A 19,733-nucleotide genomic window follows, 5' to 3' on the forward strand; every position below is an offset into this window, starting at 1 on the left:
GGGGCTGTAGCCCCTGATCTTTTGGTTGTAGCCCCGGATAGAATCCCAGGAGCTACAGCCAAAAGACTAGCTAGCCCCCAGTCCCAACAGTTCCGACATCAGTTTAGCCCCAGGTCTTTTCCAGACCTAGCAACTCCCCTGGTAGCGAATAAGAAATCCCTAGCGGCTTTAGCTACGGTTAATTCCCAAGGGAACAAAACCCAGTGGTCAGCTACAAGTACTGCGCTGACAAATACAATCTTGCTTGAAGCAACTAAGAGGGGGCTGTTTTGAACCACAAACTATGCGCAAACTTTGCCTAGCCTGATGCAAAACCTTGTGCAGGACACACAGTCCTTTTCTCTTCACAATTAGCGATTCGTTTGATTCCTATGGCTGTGTCCTGCTCTCGGAATGGTGTTAGTGGAATACTTTTATCCATTGAGACTTTCACAATAGCTTCATTTGGTTGCCATCCCTTCACTGCCAAGGCAGCAGAATTATGAGATATACCCTTCTCCCACAGATGAGCAAAGCCTCTCCTCAACATCGGTATATTTCCCCTCACAAAAGGCTGTCTAAAGTGGTATCAGTAGCACCATGAAGCCACCCAATGACACGTGTGCTATACAAACTACATGAACATAACAAAACATCCTAGCCACCCCTCTGAATAGTTTCATGTACATAGTTGTGTAGGTTTACTTGACCGTACCCTTGTTGTTATTCGAGTCCAACCACATTACTGATGTTAATTAGAGTCTAGGCATAGACGTCCTTATATTATGAAGAAAAGGACAGACTGTACAGCAGTCCTTTGGTGAGGATCTATATGTGTTCCTTTGCTGCTAGGGGAACACTCACATCTGGTAACCATTACTTTTGAGCATATGACTTACTTTACAACTGAGGTGGAAAAGGGGAAACTGATGCGTCCTGGGAAGTACTGAAGGCGTATTACTTCACAGATGCCCTTCACAGCAGAGCCACCATTACTGATGTTCACTCTGGAAAGGGTCAGTAACTGGAAGGATCTGCATCCTTTCCAAGCCATTGATTCACTAACGCTGACCAACAACTTACTTCCCATTATGAAGTGGTCAAGTAGACGAATTCTCAAGGCTTTGCCAGAACACTGGGGGAGAAATAAAAGGGAGAAAAGGAACCTCCCTTTTAAATGCATGAATCCAAAAACAATAATAATTTAGACTGGAATCTAAATTAATCACATGTCTACTAGTGACTTTGTTGAGTAAGTCTTGCACTCCAATGCCAGAGCACTTCTTAAATTGTGTTTCTATACCCAAATGTTGTGTGCAAATTATGCAGTTTTTCCACCCTCATGATGCCGATGTCTTCTAAACCCCTGTCTTAGGAATCAGCATCTAGGGCCAGCGTAAGAGAGAGCTCTGCAGGGCCATGCAATCTTTTGGATGTGGTTAATCTTGAACCCACCATCAGCCAATAGTCTCTAAGCCATCTGATGTTATCTCATTTCAGTACAACAAGCACCTGTTTGTGCACATTGGACAGACAAACCCAAGCTACGCCGATCCCTACCTCGAGGCGGTGGATATCAAGCAGATCTACGACAAGTTTCCCGAGAAGAAGGGCGGCTTGAAGGAACTCTATGAGAAAGGACCAGCACACGCCTTCTTCCTCGTAAAATTCTGGGTAAGAGCTCAAATCATTATTTGGTTAACCAGGTAGAGAAATTGAAGAGAGGTTATGTGATGGTTTGGTGTAGTACCAGGAAGTCTTTTAACCTCAAGGATCACAGATTAAAGAGGTTCCAAGTCTTTATTCAAAAAAATGAATGAGTTTCTGGCACCTGTTTTCACATTATCTCTATTTCTCTATCTCTCTCTCTCACTCACTGTCCCTCTCGATTTCACTTTGTCTCTCCCTATATCTCTTCACTCTCATATGAATTTCTAACAGTTGTTCATCAAATTGACATTTGTAATCTCCTGATTCCATCCTCACATCTGGTTCCATCCATTGTTTGTGTTTTCACGCCCATTTTTCTTTACCCGTCCTGTACCTTCTCTCAGTTTTGAATTTCTAACATTTTTCTGTGTTTTATAAGTTTATTTTCATACATACAAATTGCCTTCATACATAATTCTCTTATAATATCGTGCATTGGTAACTGAACAGTGCAATGTCATTCTTCTCCTGAGACCTGGCTAAAATTCTGCGCAAACCCAGTGTTGTGACAAATGTCACAGGCATTCCATCCTCACATTTAAATCCTAGCATTGTCTGCATCAGAGCATATGGGTCAATTTTACAAACATTTTAATATTAGCGAGAGTGCTGTAAAAACGAAATGGGCACCAAGCCCAGTGTGCATTATTTACTTAATAATTGAAGCATGTAACCCCTTTTATCATAGCCATATTTGTCAAATGTAATGAACGGTGGTCATTCATCTGTTCCCAAAAAGGTCTTTGATGTTATGCAAAGCAGGCAGGAACCCTCACTGGTGCTATTAGTCCTAGTCAGTTAGACTGTCAGTTTACAATGTTAGTACAATTATTTTTACAGCTGATTTTGCAAAACAATACCTCTCCTCCCAAGACATCTCTGTTTTTCTTTAGTCGCACAGCTGTCAGCAGTGGCTGAGGTTGATTGAGGAAAAGTGCAACTGACAACATGAATCTCACTCACATAGAAAGAGACTTAGATATAGAGTGAGATAGAAAGACAGAGAAGGAGAGTGCAGAGAGTGAGAGAAAGAGGGAGAGGGTACGATATGGTGAGGCACAACCAGTTGTATCATAAAACTCATCAATACATAGCAACTCTGCTGCAGTTTCCTGGAACAAACTCATAAATATTTCTTTATCCTTTGTAAAGTCTATCACAGACTTTAGGCTACTTTACTCAACTCTCCAAACTGTCTAAAATCTTTGACCTTCTTGGTCGTTCTCTTGACCCTATAATTGTACGGTTGAACACATGACACATCCCCACTCCAATTTAGCTGTGTGCTTGAAATTTACTCGCAAAGAGCTGCTAACTCTCTTTTGTTCCCACTTTGACCATTTATCAATTCTCTCTGACTCCCTTTATACATATGCCCATAATTAAGTTATTTATTTATTTGACATCTTTTGAATAGTTTCATACATGTCTTGCGGACACGTCATGCCGTTTAACTTATACAATGGGTTAACTGGGTTGGAAGGCATAGAAAAAGTGCATTAGGACATCAAAGGGGTCGTACCCTCACAGACTGAGCCCCTTACGAATTACTCTCTGTATCCGAGTGCCTGATTTTAATGGTGGTTTTTTAAGTTGTCCAATTAAAATAAAATTGGTTCTAAAATGGCTTAGCATCAGTTTATTATTTTCTCAGTGATTTCTGATGATTACTGAAAATTTAGTGATGTTGGTTTTTGATGCTGATTTCTTTTCTAGCCTCACCAGTTTTAGGAATGGAGACGGGTTAGTATTGTGGTTACGATCAGATCGGAAATTATCTGTGCTGCCGGTCTGAGAAGTGAATTCTGATATCAGTCTGCAGCATTTTTCTTGTGCTCGAAGTGGTGTCAATGCAGACCACAGCATTGTGCGAACTCAAGTGTTAAGATTTCTTTTAAGGCTGCATTTGCTGTATCTTTGTAAGGGGAGCCTTGGTACTGAATGAGTGTTGCTGGAAGACTTGTTCTCTAGTGGTGATGTCCAGGCAAATATATATTTTGGGGAACATACCAAGTCTGGAAAAGTGAGTCAGGATTATTTTAATATCGAGAACATAACAACAATTCCACGTGGGAACTATTTCCGAGAATAAATGCATAATTCCAGCTTGTTTTCCAGGGTGTTTCAATGTCTCAGTGTGTTTAAATTCAACAGAATATTTTGGTTTGCTGCAGTATATTGTTTCTTGAATTGCACTGCTTACTAACATGGTCAATTGAATTGTTTGATACTGGTCATCTTTAATGTTTCATAATACTTTGCTAATGTCTGTATTTCAAATGAAAGTGAATTAAAAGCAATATATAAAAAGGCATTTTCGTGAGCATGACTATTTAGAAGACTTTGATGATAAAATCTAAAGATTTTATGAGCAAATATTAGAAATCCACCCAAAAGTGACAGTTTTCTTCCCTGTAGCAAGGTTGTTGGGCCACATGAGTCAAACAACGTCAATGTCCACAACCAATAAGCGGTGAACTGTGCGCCTGCTCTGTTCATGCAAAACCGTCCTCACTCAGGATCAGCCTGACACTTTCTCGAAAAAACAGATTTTCTTCCTGCAAAAACGTTCTATATAGGGCTGGGTACTCCTTTCTTACACAGGATCTCAATCCTGCCCAAGCTGTGCCCCAAGGGTACTCAATTTTCCCTTCACTGGAAGCCATGCAAAGGTTTTCAACACACACCGGCTCTCAATATATTATTGTATATGGTCCTCTCTGAATCTCCCTCTATGTCTATGGTGCTCACCTGTTTTGATGATGTTAGAATGTCTTGTGGCGGTCATGCTTTTCCGCCTTCCACAATACCATGATCATTGTGAGCATTGGTGTGTTTACGTCACATAGAAGAGACTAGGAGAGCAAATAACCTTCTACTTGCCCCCTAGGCCATGAAGAGTTTGAGTTCTATTGATGGGAAGGCTGGGAGGAACTATGGTACTTTTAAATGAGTATGGGGGTTTGGTCTGTGGCTCCTCTGGGAGCAAAGCCCTAGAAAGCATTCAGAAACTCCTTTATTTAGGACCTTTGATTATGCCCAATGCCTTAGGTTAGATCATGGTTGTCCAACTCTGGGCATCGAGGGCCAGAATCCGGATGTGTTTTCAGGATATCCCTCATTAATATTCATGTGGAAAAATGTGCATACATTTAGAATCATTGTATGCAAATTTATCTCATGAATATTAATGAGGGGTATCCTGAAAACCTGGCATGGATCCGGCCCTCAAGGCCTGGAGTTGGACAACCCTGGGTTAGACAATGAGGTTGGGCACATCATGGTGCCTGGTTTCCACCACCCTCTGCATGATGTATGGTCCAGAGGAGGAATGATCCCCAAGTTCTCCAGCCCATAGGTAACTCGTTTTTCGTATCCTATCACTCTGGCCCTCCCCATGAAACTTATCATACACTATGCATGTTAAAATCCCTATCTGCTAAAGATGCAAGCAATTGGCAAAGTTTAAAAGAATCACTGTCGAATATCTGAAGCAACAAGGACTTCATTGTTACATTATTTGTTCAACAGTGAAAACATGTAGGCCTTTACACCTTCGATTAGTGGCAACCAATCTGCAAGAAATTATCGCAAATGTTGGGTCCCACTATGTACTGCCGAGTAAAGCTCTGCAGTGGTTTATTACCAGACAACAAGAGTCACTTCCCTGTTGTGAGAGACAAGAGCTCAGTAGGACCATCTACGGGGTTGGACTAGTCCACACCAACTGGCGGCATGCATAGTCAAGCTAGAATGCTGCAGCAGTTAGTGGAGCATTAAGGAGTGCAGGTTGGAGGCTGTCCTTCTTAATATTTTGTTCTGTGGACTTGTGACAAAAAGTGATTGTCAGCACATCCTCTTTGGTCATTAGACCAGACAATGCCAACTTGAAATGTAAGTACAATGCTTATTCAGTGTTTCTCAAACAATGGATTGAATTTGTCAGGGAAGGAAAGGATAATTAAGAAAAACTTAACTAAAGTCAGATGACTTCTGCCTAAGCCAATATTCCCTCCCACACAACCCTACTAAATGTTCACGGTCTACTTCTCTTTACAAATTGGTATGTACTGAGTATGTCAAAACAAGTGTTCTAAACAAATTCCGAGGATAACATATCTTTCAAAGTCTCTGGATTTCCCAAGTTCAACTTAAGAGAATGGGCCTCATTCCGACCCTGGCGTTAACCAAGGCGCTATTAGCGCCTTGGTTGACGCCGTTATCTTTCCGTCTCCGCCATGGTGAATGGCGGAATTACCGCCCCATTCCAAGGTTGGCGGGGGCGGTAATTCCCCATTCACCAAGGGCCCTTACCCATTCCCATTTTTGGCCCATAGGGCTCAATGGGAATGGGGAAGGCGCTAATTACGGCACCGTAAATTACGGTGCCGTAATTAGCTCCTAGGTCCCTTTGCGGGTTGATTTTTTAATGGCTGCAAAAAGCAGGCGTTAAGTACCAACCCGCAAAGCGAACTCGGAATAGGGCGGTAAGGGTCTAACGGCACCGGTCTCGTTAACGGTGACTGTTAACCCTTACCGCCCTACTCGGAATGACCCCCAATGGGCCTCATTACAACGCAGACGGTAAGTTCCCTACTTTACCACCATGGTGTAAACTCTGTTTACACCATGGTGGATGGCGGATTTACCGCCCCATTCCAAGGTGAGTGGGGCGGTAAATCCCCATTCCCCATTTACCCATCCCCATTCCCATTTTTGCCGCATAGGGCATAATGGGAGTGGGGAAGGCGCTAATTACGGCAACGTAAATTACGGTGCCGTAATTAGCACCAAGGCGGGTTAGCGCCTTGCATTTTAACGGCTGCTAAAAGCAGGCGTTAAAATGGTAATCAGGCGTTAAGGGTTAACGGCACCGACGGCGCCGTTAAACCCTTAACGCCTGGGTTGTAATGAGGCCCAATGTCTTCCAAAATGTTGTTCTGGGTGTCATGATCTCTGCTTCCAAAAGGTCAGGGTTTTCCCAACTCCCTTGGAAGCAGATCCATAATCCAGGTTCCGAGTGCCAACCAGTCCCAATTGGGACCTTTTGGACCCAGTCCTGGCGCCAGTGGCACCAGGCTCATAAATATGCCCAGTCCCAGCGCTGGAAGCGCCGGGCTCATAATGCTTGGGTGGACTTACCTGCAGCAGACCATGCTGCTTACTTGCCTGCCAGTTGAGCCTCTGATCCTCTTCTGTTTGGAACTACTTTTCCTGTTGGGTGGGGCAGGAGCCACTCCCTAGATTCAGAACACTGGAACTCTTCTGGAAAGCAGGAACTCTTTTCTTCCTAGGCGTGGCTGTGGAAGGAGACACCTAAGCACTACAGGAGGCTATTTAAACCACACCCGATGGATGAATCTTGCTTTGCGTTATTCTGCATCCTCTGCAGCAGAACGCTCATCGTGTCTCCTGCATCTGATCCTGGGCCTAAGGAAAAAGGCTTACCATCCTGAATCCAGTCTTCAGCAACACCTATAAAGACAAGAAAGAACAGGTTAGCATTACGGTCTTCAGTGACAGCTCTTCACTTACCTGGTCCATCGGCTGTCACCAACGCCTCGCGCTGCATTCCGGCATCTGAAAGACAAAGGCTTACCTACTCTTCGTGCGCTCCGGAGGTCTTCACACTGCATTCCGGCATCTGAAAGACAAAAGCTTACCAACTCTTCGCACGCTCCGGAGGCCTTCGGCGCTGCATCCCGCATCTGAAAGACAAAACAAGGTGCGTTTAAAGACATTGGGGAACTTTAATACTCACGTGCCATTACTCCTTTCCACATCTAACCCAGTGGGTATTCCGGCACCCTGCAGTACTCCGAACTTGTACCTGCAAAATAAAAAGACAGTTAGAGCGCATCGTGAAGCAGGCAACAAGCGCTTACTTACGTGCTTCCAGGCGCTTCTATTCATCACACGGGCTCCATCTTCAACTCACTTCAGCCCGTCATCCGCCATCGCCGGAACCCTGCAAAACAAGAAACATCATTACTAAAGACTTTAAAGACATTGGCCCTCATTACGACCCTGGCGGAGAACCATGGTGCAATTTGCACCATGGTCCATGGCGCTAAGCTGCCAATTCCGCCATGGTGGTTGGCGGACTTACCGCCCCATCCCGACCTTGGCGGCGCGGTAAATCCCCAATCCCCATTTTGCCCTTCCCCATTCCCATTCTTGCCCCATAGGGCATAATGGGAGTGGGGAAGGCGTTAATTACGCCACCGTAAATTACGGTGGCGTAATTAACAACAAGTCCCGTAGCGCCATGGATTTTTCCGCCTGCAAAAAGCAGGCGTAAAAATCACCATGGCGCTACGGAAACTCGTAGTCAGGCGGAAAGGTACGCCATGCTTTACGCCGGCGTAAAGCCCTTTCCGCAAGGGTCGTAATGAGGGCCATTAGAATTACTCGAAACTTACCGTTCGTGCAGTAAACGACGGACAGCAGTCCTCTGAAGTCAAGAGGCCTGCTCCCCTTATCCAGTGAAGAAACTGGTTACAGCACCCTGCCCCGAGGCAGATGGAGAGCACGGCGTTCACTTACCTAAGGTGAGAGCGTTAACCTTTGGGGTTCTACAGGAGAAGAGAAAGGGAAGAAGAGAGAGACATTCAATAACCCAGTTCCTTAATCCCATATTTTCTATCTGCAGACATCTTACCCTTCAAGTCAGACATACAGTGCAAAGAGGTCCAGCCCAAAGAGCCAGCCGTGTGTTACACATCACCTTTGAAGATACGGTATACGCCCAGTCAAGACCGGCGCCTCTACGGGAATCAGGTGAGCGTTACAGAACGCAAAGCCTACCACAAAACTCCCGTCCAGGCGCTATGGAAACCTCGGATACCGACCAGCTAGCCCAGTTACTTGGGGAACTAAGGGCAGAAGTGCATGCAGCCCGTCAGGAAACGAACGCTCTAAGAAGGGAACTGATTATTTCCAAGGAGCGAACAGATGATCTCGCTAGACAATTGCTACAGTCACAAGCCGGACAGACCCCGTTACCCGCATCTGGGGGAAATCTTCCTTCTACATCCTCTATGAATCCAGTGCAGATCAACCTACCTGGGAATGTACCTCTGGCTCGGCCCGAACGATTTTCTGGTGACCCAAAGAGGTTTGCAGTATTTATCAATCAGTGCCGGTTGCATTTCTTATGCCGGCCAGCAGCCTTTCCAACTGATCAAGCTAAAGTAGCTTTCGTGCTTTTGTACCTTAGTGGCAATGCGGCAGACTGGTCGATCCCTCTAGTAAATCAAGATGATCCGGTCCTCCATGATTTTCAAGCTTTTCAGCTCAGTATGGAAAAACTGTTCGCAAGACATTCACAGGGGCAGGCCTTGGACAATGAGCTTCTTTCGTTGCGACAAGGTAATCAAGACCTTTTGGCTTATATTGCGTCTTTCAACAGACTGATAGTGGAAACTCAATGGCCTGAGGACAAAAGGATTACGCTGTTTTATAGAGGTCTACGTGGAGAGCTCAAAGATGTGTTAGCCCAAGTAGTGAATCCCCCACAAGATTGTTCGGACTATATAGACTTAGTCGTTCAAATAGATCACAGACTGCAGAACAGGAAGGCCGATCGTTCCAAGTTTGATGCTCGAGTATTTTCCAAACCGCCAACTCCTTCCAAAGGAGTAGACTCCGGGGAACCCATGCAAATAGGGGGTCTGAAAGGTCCTCTAACACAAAAGGAGCGGGAAAGGAGAAAACAGTTGCAATTATGCCTCTATTGCGGAAACTCAGGGCACTTTCTTCGAGACTGTCCGGTGAAACCTGCCAAGAAGGCAGTAGGAGCTGCAGTTACCAAAGTTACAAACTCAGAGCAGGGAAACGACCTCGCCCGACAAGAATAGAGGTCCTCTTGCCGAGCGTGAAAACCAGTTCCGTGACCTCGCATTTCGTGATACCTATGGTCCTCATTAGCCCTGATAATCCGGATCGATTACATGCAATTGAAGTTTACGTCGACAGCGGTGCCATTGGCAATTATGTGGATCATGAAATGGTTTTGAGGATGAATCTAACTCTTTGTCCCAAGGCTGTAAAGGACGTCATTACTACGGTGGATGGTACGGAGATAGCCTCCGGGCCAGTAACGCATACCACTCAAGAGGTGACGCTAGTAAGTCAAGATGGACACCATGAGAAGATCGTGTTCGATGTGATCAAGGCCCCTCAGTTTCAGATTATTCTAGGAATACCTTGGTTAGAGAAACACAATCCTCTGATCGATTGGCGAGCAAGAACGGTCCAGTTTCCAGAATGTGTCTCTACTTGTCACCCTCCACCTGGTGTTGCACTGGCAGCAATTTCTTCAGAGACTCCCCAGTTACCTCCCGAATACCTAGAATACCAAGATGTTTTCCGGAAGGATCAGGCTAACTCTCTACCTCCTCATAGGTCTTATGACTGCCAGATAGACCTGATACCTGGATCTACTCCTCCTTGTAGTAGAATTTATGCCCTCACCGAGCCTGAGAACCTTCACCTTCGACAATACCTGGATCAATACCTGGCAAATGGGTTTATTCGTCCTTCCAAGTCCCCTGCTTCTTCAGCTTTGTTCTTCGTTCCAAAAAAGGAAGGAGACCGTAGAACTTGTATAGATTATCGCTCCCTGAACCAGATCACCGTTAAGAATAGATATCCGTTACCTTTGATCCCTGAACTCCTGGACCAAGTCAGAAAAGCATGCATATATACAAAGCTGGATCTTAGAGGAGCTTACCACTTGGTACGAGTAAAAGAGGGCGATGAATGGAAGACGGCCTTCCGCACCAAGTATGGGCTATTTGAATATCAGGTCATGCCCTTCGGACTTTGCAATGCCCCGGCCGCCTTTCAATATTTTATGAACGATGTCCTCAGAGAGCTCATAGATGTGTGTGTTGGTGTTTACATTGACGACATCCTTGTTTATTCTTCATCGGAATCTGAACATCGGAAACACGTGAAAATGGTCCTCGAAAGATTGCGTCAACACAAACTTTTCGCTAAATTTGAAAAATGTGTTTTCAATGTGACTGAAGTTGAATTCTTGGGATTAATATTATCACCTGGCGGAGTGCGTATGGATTCAAAGAAGGTCGATGCAGTTCTCAAATGGCCATCACCATCCTCCGTAAAAGGTGTGCAAAGCATGTTAGGCTTCGCTAACTTTTACCGCAGGTTTATCCCCGAATTCTCTCGAATAGTCCAGCCAATCACTGCCTTGTTAAAGAAAAACAAACGTTTTGAATGGTCTACCGAGGCGGAACAAGCTTTCCAGGATTTGAAGACTAAATTTATCTCTGCACCAATCTTAAAACACCCTCGCCCCGAACTCCCCTACATCGTGGAAACTGATGCTTCAAGCCTTGCCATGGGGGCAGTTCTATCACAAAAGGACCTGGTAACCAATTAGTTGCATCCCGTGGCATTTTGGTCCCGCAAATTCTCGCCTCCTGAAATCAATTACACGATTACTGACAAGGAACTTCTGGCTATCAAGTCTGGCTTTAAGGCTTGGCGGCATTATCTGCTGGGGGCCTGACACACCGTTACTGTGATTACGGATCACCGAAACCTGCAATATTTGAAAACCGCAAAAGCCCAATCCTCTAGACAACTCCGTTGGGCATTATTCTTTGCAGAGTTTGACTTCATAATTACCTATCGACCTGGTACAAAGAACGGTAAAGCTGATGCCCTTTCTCGGATGGGAGTGGAAGAACACTTGATCAACCCTAAACCTGTACCAATCATTCCCGAACAAAGAATTCTGGGTGTAATCGCCACAGAATCCATAGAGGAAGTTAAGGATAAAGCCAGGCAACTTGTCACTCCAGCAGACATACAGAATTGGCATCTGCAGGGAAAGGACTTTGCAGTAAAGGACAACTTATTGTATTTCCAAGAACGATTATACCTACCCAGCACAGATTTACAGAAAAAAGTAATCTCGTGTTATCATGATTCTTTAATGGAAGGACATCCCGGTATGGCCAAGACCTCAGAAAAGATCAAGCGCTACTTCTGGTGGCCGTCTTGGAAAAAAGATATCAGAGACTTTATAATGTCCTGTGGAGTATGCGCCCAAAACAAGAGTCAAAAGGAAAGACCAGCAGGCCTCTTACGCCCTATTGACATCCCACCTCGCCCTTGGCATACGCTTTCTATGGACTTCATCACCGATCTACCTCCATGCTCCGGATACAATACGATTCTAGTAATCGTGGACTTATTCTCCAAGATGGCGCATTTCATTCCGCTCAAAGGCTTGCCAACATCAGCAACTCTGGCCCGAGAATTTCTCGAAAACATCGTCCGACTGCACGGTTTTCCTTCGTTCTAATTTCGGATCGAGGTAGTCAATTTATTTCTCATTTTTGGCGAAGTTGCTGTCGGTCGGCTCAAATTGATGTGAGACTATCGACCAGCCACCACCCTCAGACCGACAGACAAACCGAGAGGACCAATCAAACTCTGGAACAGTATTTACGCTGCATGCTGCAACAAACTGAAAAAACTTGGAAAGACATCCTTTGGATAGCCGAATATGCCTACAATAACTCTGTCCATTCGGGAACTGGGAAAACCCCGTTTTTTCTTTTGTACGGCAGTCACCCTCGAACCTCGGAGTTGGATCCCCACCAAGATCTTGAAACACCAGCAGTAGACTACCTGCATTCTACAATCACCCAAGCCTTTAAGGAAGCTGTTTCTCACCTTCAAAGGGCTAAAGAACAATACAAGAAAGGAGCAGATCAACATCGGAAGGAAGCCCCTCAATATCAAGTAGGGGATCAAGTCTGGTTATCCACCAAATATCTACCTCTAAAAGGGCCACGCACATTCAACCCAAGATACCTTGGTCCCTATTCCATCACTACCATAGTAAACCCAGTAGCGGTCAAGTTGGACTTGCCCCCGCACATGAAGATACATCCGGTCTTCCACGTCTCTCTATTAAAACCCGTGCAACCTCAAACCCGACTAACTAAATCTCCAAAACCTATCCTAGTTGATGGAGAACTCGAGTTTGAAGTCAAAAGCATTCTGGACTCCAAGATCTCCAAATCTAAACTATTTTACCTAATTGACTGGAAAGGCTACGGCCCCCAAGAGAGATCCTGGGAACCTGCTGAATATGTCCACGCTCCTCGCCTAATCAAAAGATTTCACCGAACATTTCCTGACAAGCCAAAACCCCCGGAGGAGCCCGGTTTGGGAGGGGCCTTGAGGGGGGGTACTGTCATGATCTCTGCTTCCAAAAGGTCAGGGTTTTCCCAACTCCCTTGGAAGCAGATCCATAACCCAGGTTCCGAGTGCCAACCAGTCCCAATTGGGACCTTTTGGACCCAGTCCTGGCGCCAGTGGCACCAGGCTCATAAATATGCCCAATCCCAGCGCTGGAAGCGCCGGGCTCATAATGCTTGGGTGGACTTACCTGCAGCAGACCATGCTGCTTACTTGCCTGCCAGTTGAGCCTCTGATCCTCTTCTGTTTGGAACTACTTTTCCTGTTGGGTGGGGCAGGAGCCACTCCCTAGATTCAGAACACTGGAACTCTTCTGGAAAGCAGGAACTCTTTTCTTCCTAGGCGTGGCTGTGGAAGGAGACACCTAAGCACTACAAGAGGCTATTTAAACCACACCCGATGGATGAATCTTGCTTTGCGTTATTCTGCATCCTCTGCAGCAGAACGCTCATCGTGTCTCCTGCATCTGATCCTGGGCCTAAGGAAAAAGGCTTACCATCCTGAATCCAGTCTTCAGCAACACCTATAAAGACAAGAAAGAACAGGTTAGCATTACGGTCTTCAGTGACAGCTCTTCACTTACCTGGTCCATCGGCTGTCACCAACGCCTCGCGCTGCATTCCGGCATCTGAAAGACAAAGGCTTACCTACTCTTCGTGCGCTCCGGAGGTCTTCACACTGCATTCCGGCATCTGAAAGACAAAAGCTTACCAACTCTTCGCACGCTCCGGAGGCCTTCGGCGCTGCATCTCGCATCTGAAAGACAAAACAAGGTGCGTTTCAAGACATTGGGGAACTTTAATACTCACGTGCCATTACTCCTTTCCACATCTAACCCAGTGGGTATTCCGGCACCCTGCAGCCGCTCCGAACTTGTACCTGCAAAATAAAAAGACAGTTAGAGCGCATCGTGAAGCAGGCAACAAGCGCTTACTTACGTGCTTCCAGGCGCTTCTATTCATCACACGTGCTCCATCTTCAACTCACTTCAGCCCGTCATCCGCCATCGCCGGAACCCTGCAAAACAAGAAACATCATTACTAAAGACTTTAAAGACATTAGAATTACTCGAAACTTACCGTTCGTGCAGTAAACGACGGACAGCAGTCCTCTGAAGCCAAGAGGCCTGCTCCCCTTATCCAGTGAAGAAACTGGTTACAGCACCCTGCCCCGAGGCAGATGGAGAGCACGGCGTTCACTTACCTAAGGTGAGAGCGTTAACCTTTGGGGTTCTACAGGAGAAGAGAAAGGGAAGAAGAGAGAGACATTCAATAACCCAGTTCCTTAATCCCATATTTTCTATCTGCAGACATCTTACCCTTCAAGTCAGACATACAGTGCACAGAGGTCCAGCCCAAAGAGCCAGCCGTGTGTTACACATCACCTTTGAAGATACGGTATACGCCCAGTCAAGACCGGCGCCTCTACGGGAATCAGGTGAGCGTTACACTGGGTCTCTCCCAGGTGTTACGTATAGTCTCCTGGGAAAGCAGTTAGCTGGACCACTGATCAGTTACTTTCATGGCTTTAAGGGCCTGGATAAGGCTACTATTCTTAAGGTTAATGTATTCTGGTGGGGTCAAAGAAAGAGATCTGCAAGAATATTGGTCAGTATTGCCACATGGTTCCAAATATCTTTCCAAAGAAGATGTCAACACTGAAGGCTGCTTTCCAGAGCCCTGGCTTTTCTTTAGCCAGAGGCTCCTGCACCTAGGCGCCTCCAGCCCATTCTTGAAATCCTCTTTGCCACCCAATGTTGGCTTATACCTAAGGGGCCATTCTCTAAGTCTCCTTTCTTACTGTTTTGTATAGGTAACAGTGACTTGGCATCTCGCAGCCCGCCACATGACCATTCCTCTTCTGACTCCCTCCCACACCCTGTAAACGTGGGGTATGTGTGGCATTTCTGTAATATTATTCCCCAACTTCTCCTTTAACACCTGCTTTGGGGTTCTTAGTACCTCCCCATCATAATGCCAAGTGGGATCAAACACTAGCCAGATGCAAATGAGTTCTCCTAACACTTCTTTCTTGTGTTTTTTTATATGGGAGAACTAAATAACATAGGATAGTAGAATGCTCAAATCTGGATGTCTGTCATGTGGTGAGATGGCATCTATTTATGTTACTGTGCTGCTGATTCCTTATACTTGGGTGACACATATGGTGAGACATCTGCCTGACCCCCAGAGGTGTATACAACAGGTTGTACGCTATATTTTTATTTTCCGAGGGGTTTGTGGTGTATTAGGGTACTGGTTCCGTAAACAACAGAAAAAGAACCACAAACTTTCTCCTACTCCTGCATTTTTGGCTGACTATCCATATAGGACCATGTGCACACCCTGAAGTCGTAACACATATCAACTTCTTATACAACAAACCATACTTTTTTGTTAACAGAGCATCATATTTTATTATTGACTCGTTCTGAGTCTCTGTTTTTTCTTTTTGTATTAAAACACATAACACACATAAAAGGAATAAACAACATATGCCACAGACAATTTTCTCACATTGGACATCTTTTCATATAGTCAGAAATTTGGTCTGGGTTTAGACAAAAAACAGTACTGTCACATACAATACATCAAAACAAGTGAAAAAAGGGTATCAAGGGAAATAGATCAGTCTCTTGTTGATTATACGTTGCTTGCTAGCTATCACCTCAACGGGTGTCTTATTAGCAATGGATGAAATTGCAGGGAATGGTGTCGACGCAGTGCGTTTCGGCCAAAATGGTGGAGGTATACCGCCTCCAACCTTGGTCTCCTCTTTAGTCGAACCGGGCCTTCATCAGGAGAGAATATAAATGATATGTTGAAGAATTAAAACCTCCAAACCCAGTGATGCTTTTATTTTCTAAAACATAAAAACAAATAAAAAGGAGTCTTATGGTTTGATCAATCTCTCATTTAGTAGAGCAAAGGTGGGTGATTCCTAGGTCGTTGTCCACTCACCTTATAGTGGTGGACAGAGCAGGGACAGGATGATTGAATTTATAGCGTCATTCGCAAGATTCCATGATGGGCGGCCCTATGAAACAGGAGCACAGAAAACCTGCTAGTGCCTTGGGCTGAGCGAATACAAATATTCATAATAATTACACTAAATTCCAAAAACATACCTGGTCTTTTACAGAATGAGTGTATGTAATTGTAGGTAGGCGATAAAATTGGACCAGGGGGCTTTTATTGCACCGAGGGGCGCCCACAATATCCGTGTGTCCCGAACCTGTAAAGGTCAGATGCACATCTATTTACAATAGAGTATTGCCAATGACCCTCATTTTGTCCAATTTACACTCTAAATCAATATTCATGTTACGTGGTTATTCAAGTGCATCGGCTGTGGAACACAGTCTGTATATGTTATGGAGCCGGGGGGTGAGGTGCGGTCTCTCTATGATCCCAAAAAATGCAGGAGAGTTAACACGTGCAGCGGCTGTTAAGTGCAGGCCAGACCAGTGGTGGAGCAGCCTCTCTATGTTCAAAAACATGCAGAAGGGTAAACAAAAGGAGCGGCTGTCAAACACAGTCCGTGTTACTAGTAGACAATTCGTTAATGCGAAAAAATGTGGGAGAAAAAATGCTCACCTATCTTCTTTCTACAAAGCATGCAGGGCACACAGCCAGTGCATCTCGCAGTCACCGCGGTTAAGCTACCGTCTTCTGAATGGCATCAGATACGCGAGAGCGGTGCCAAAGGGAGGGTTTTAACCCACTTCCTGTTTGGCATTGAACAAAATCAGCTGATCGCCTCATGTGGGACAGCTTCAGGATCGGGACTCGGCAAAAGAGCGTTGTTGAATATTATTGTGTGGCTGTGACCACTCGACGAATTGTATTAAAAATTATTGTTTAAATTTAAGGATCTCGAAGTATAGATAAAGAACTCTCGTCTAACGCTGTGTATTGTTACTAAACACAAAAAAAGGGACTTTCAGAAGGGTATCAGCTTGTCTAGGGAAAGAGACCTGCTTCCCTAGATGCCCTCTCAGTCCAGAGCCAATCAGAAAAGGAAAGAAAGAAGGGGGGAAGCAAAAAATGTACATACTGCCCTCGCGAGCCGCAGCCTTATAACCAACAGGGAATGTCCATTTTATTCCATTATGGCTATCCAAAGCGGACAACCCTGTTCATTACCCAATGTAATAACGAATATTGAATACAAAAATGTGGAGAACAAACAAAAATGTACTGTGTCATACCGTCTAGCTGAAAATTGCACAGTGCACACCCTCCTTTCATGATTGACCATCATTATCCATTACTTATTTGTGTTATTACTGTCAAAGATATCAGGAGTCTATATAACTATCCTAACACATATCATCTTTACTTTTTGGGGCTTTTTTGTACATATTTCACATACACTTGGGGAGAAAAGGGGGGAATCACACCCCAAAACATGCCTGTACAACTGTGTTTCTCATCAGATTTTTACGGTAATGTATATAATCCAGGAAACACTGACTATTATATGGTCAGTTCTATGATTTTAAACTGAAACCTGACTTTTTTGTGTCCAGCACCCCAATTGCTAGACATAATTCTGCATGCGCCAGTGACTTGTCATTATGTGGCAGTTAGTGGGACATAGTTGAGAGTTATTACAGGAATATGCTCCATTCAATGCATGTATTTAGGCCATTGTGTACACTGTCCAATTTCTGGATCCATCTTTGTTCCAGACGTCTAAGGGAGAGATCTCTATCGCCTCCCCATTGTTTCATTGGTACTGTTTGGATGACGAACCATATTATATCCGCCTGTGTGTGTCTTTTGGCTTGGAAATTTTCGACTAATGGTTTGTCCGCTACTTTGTTTTTTACACATGATCGATGTTTGCATATGCACTGGTGGACTTGTCTTTTGGTTCTCGCAATGTATAGTAGGTTACAAGGGCAGCGTATTCCATATATGGCCCACGGTGTTTTACAATTGGTAAATTCTCTGCATATCCATTTGATGTATTTTAGATTAATCACTTTTAAGTTGTCCATCAGGTCGCACAGGGAACAATGGCCACACTTAAAATGGCCTACTACAGGTGGAAGGCCTCACAAGTTGGGTTGATTGTTTCTAGGGTTCTTTTCCTCAAAAGTGTGCACTAACATTTGTTTTAGATTGCATGTCTTCTTAAAGGCAAATCTTGGTTTTTGTGTTTGAAAATCCGGGGTTATGATAAAAGGCCAATATTTCAGGATTGCTTTCTTTATGGCGTTGCTTACAGGGCTGTACGTGGTGATACACGTGATTTTCTCCTCCTTGGTCTTAGCATGTTTGGTTAAACATATTTCACAAGGTGTATTTCTTGCCCTTTTCTTTGCACTTTTTATGCATTTACGTGGATAGCCTCGTTGTTTTAGTCACTCCACAAGGTCAGTAGCATGTTTCTCATATTGGTCATTCTTGCTGCAATTCCTTCTGGTGCGAATGAATTGTCAATAAGGAAGGTTTGTTTTTTAAATTTGTGGATTGATAGCTGCCATAGTGCAACAAAGTGTTTCTATCAGTGTTTTTCGATATAGAGTCATTTATAGTTTCCCATCCTGATCTTTCTGAATCAACAGATCCTAAAACGGCAGCTCTTTGGTATCTGATGTCATAGTGAATTTAAGATACACATCCTGCGTGTTCAACCAAATTTATACATTTTCCAGTTCCACATGACGAAAATATTGTCCCATCGCCCCCCTCGTTCTCATTCCGGTCTGATATCTTATATAATAATAATAATAATAATAATAATAATAATAATAATAATAATATATGGACGCATTTGAAACAAAATATATATAATGACACAAACCCCTATACGCGGCATATAAGAAACTGGCATCACTATATAGACAATGGCCCTCATTACGACCCTGGCGGTAATTTGCGGACATTACTGGCATGACGCAATCGATGTGTCCGTGCTGGCCATATAGCGCTAAAAGCGGCACATTACGACCTCTCGGGCACGAGCATTGCGCCATGCCGGTAATGCAACAACCGCCATGGCGGTAAAGCACTAAAAACGCCACTTACCGGCATCTTATGCCTTGCAAATAGCGCGTCTGCCACCTCAGCCATCGATATCAACGATCACCGCCATTAGCGGTGACCGCAAATAGAGGGGACCGTTATTAGCTGTGACCGCAAATAAGCAGATCCGGAAGTTGCGTCAACGCACAGGAACGGGAAAGAGCACGGCGGCCATCTTAAAAAACACAATCCATTGCCATCTGCTGCAACCAGTGGACACCTGACCCCCACAACCTCAGCAAACCTTCCTCTACCTCAATCCTTCACCACAATGCCAAAAGTTGTTAAAAAAAAGTGGAGAGCGGCTGCGGCAGGAGCGCTTCTCTAAGGAGGAGCTGAACATGTTGGTCGACACACTTCAGGAACACGCAGATGTGGTGTTCTCCACTGAGATGACAAGGCCAGCAATAGCCCGTAAGAAGGCCATGTGGGCCAATGGTGCACAGAGGGTAAGTACAGTTGGCACTACACCCCGCAATGCACGACAGTGCAGGAAGAGGTGGGATGACCTACGGTTCCGCGTAAGGAGCATTCTTTCTGCCAACAGGAGCCTGGCCATGGAAACTGGTGGAGGAGCACAGTCCCCAATAAAAATGCAGCAATGGGAGGAGACATGTGCCGTACTCATTGGCACCGAATGCATTGAGGGGGTCGGAGACATGGAGAGAAGAGCCCCGACCTCATGTGAAGCAGGTAGGTGCCTCAAATCCAGCCATGCCAAATTCACTGAAGTCCACTTTGATGGGAATTGCAATGAAGCCTGAC

General features: G+C 44.9%; 1 protein-coding gene across 1 annotated transcript in view; it reads left to right on the top strand.

Annotated features, from left to right (window-relative positions):
- The window catches only part of TEAD4 (TEA domain transcription factor 4), a 1,088,638-nt gene that overhangs the window by 802,125 nt on the left and 266,780 nt on the right, over positions 1-19,733 (top strand). Inside the window, exon 9 of the mRNA XM_069628515.1 lies at positions 1,480-1,653. Coding sequence (XP_069484616.1) covers positions 1,480-1,653 — 174 coding nt within the window. The remainder of the gene's footprint in view (positions 1-1,479; positions 1,654-19,733) is intronic.

This window comes from Ambystoma mexicanum, chromosome 12 (genome assembly GCF_040938575.1).
Source record: "Ambystoma mexicanum isolate Mex_15411 chromosome 12, UKY_AmexF1_1, whole genome shotgun sequence".
Taxonomy (NCBI): Eukaryota; Metazoa; Chordata; class Amphibia; order Caudata; family Ambystomatidae; genus Ambystoma; species Ambystoma mexicanum.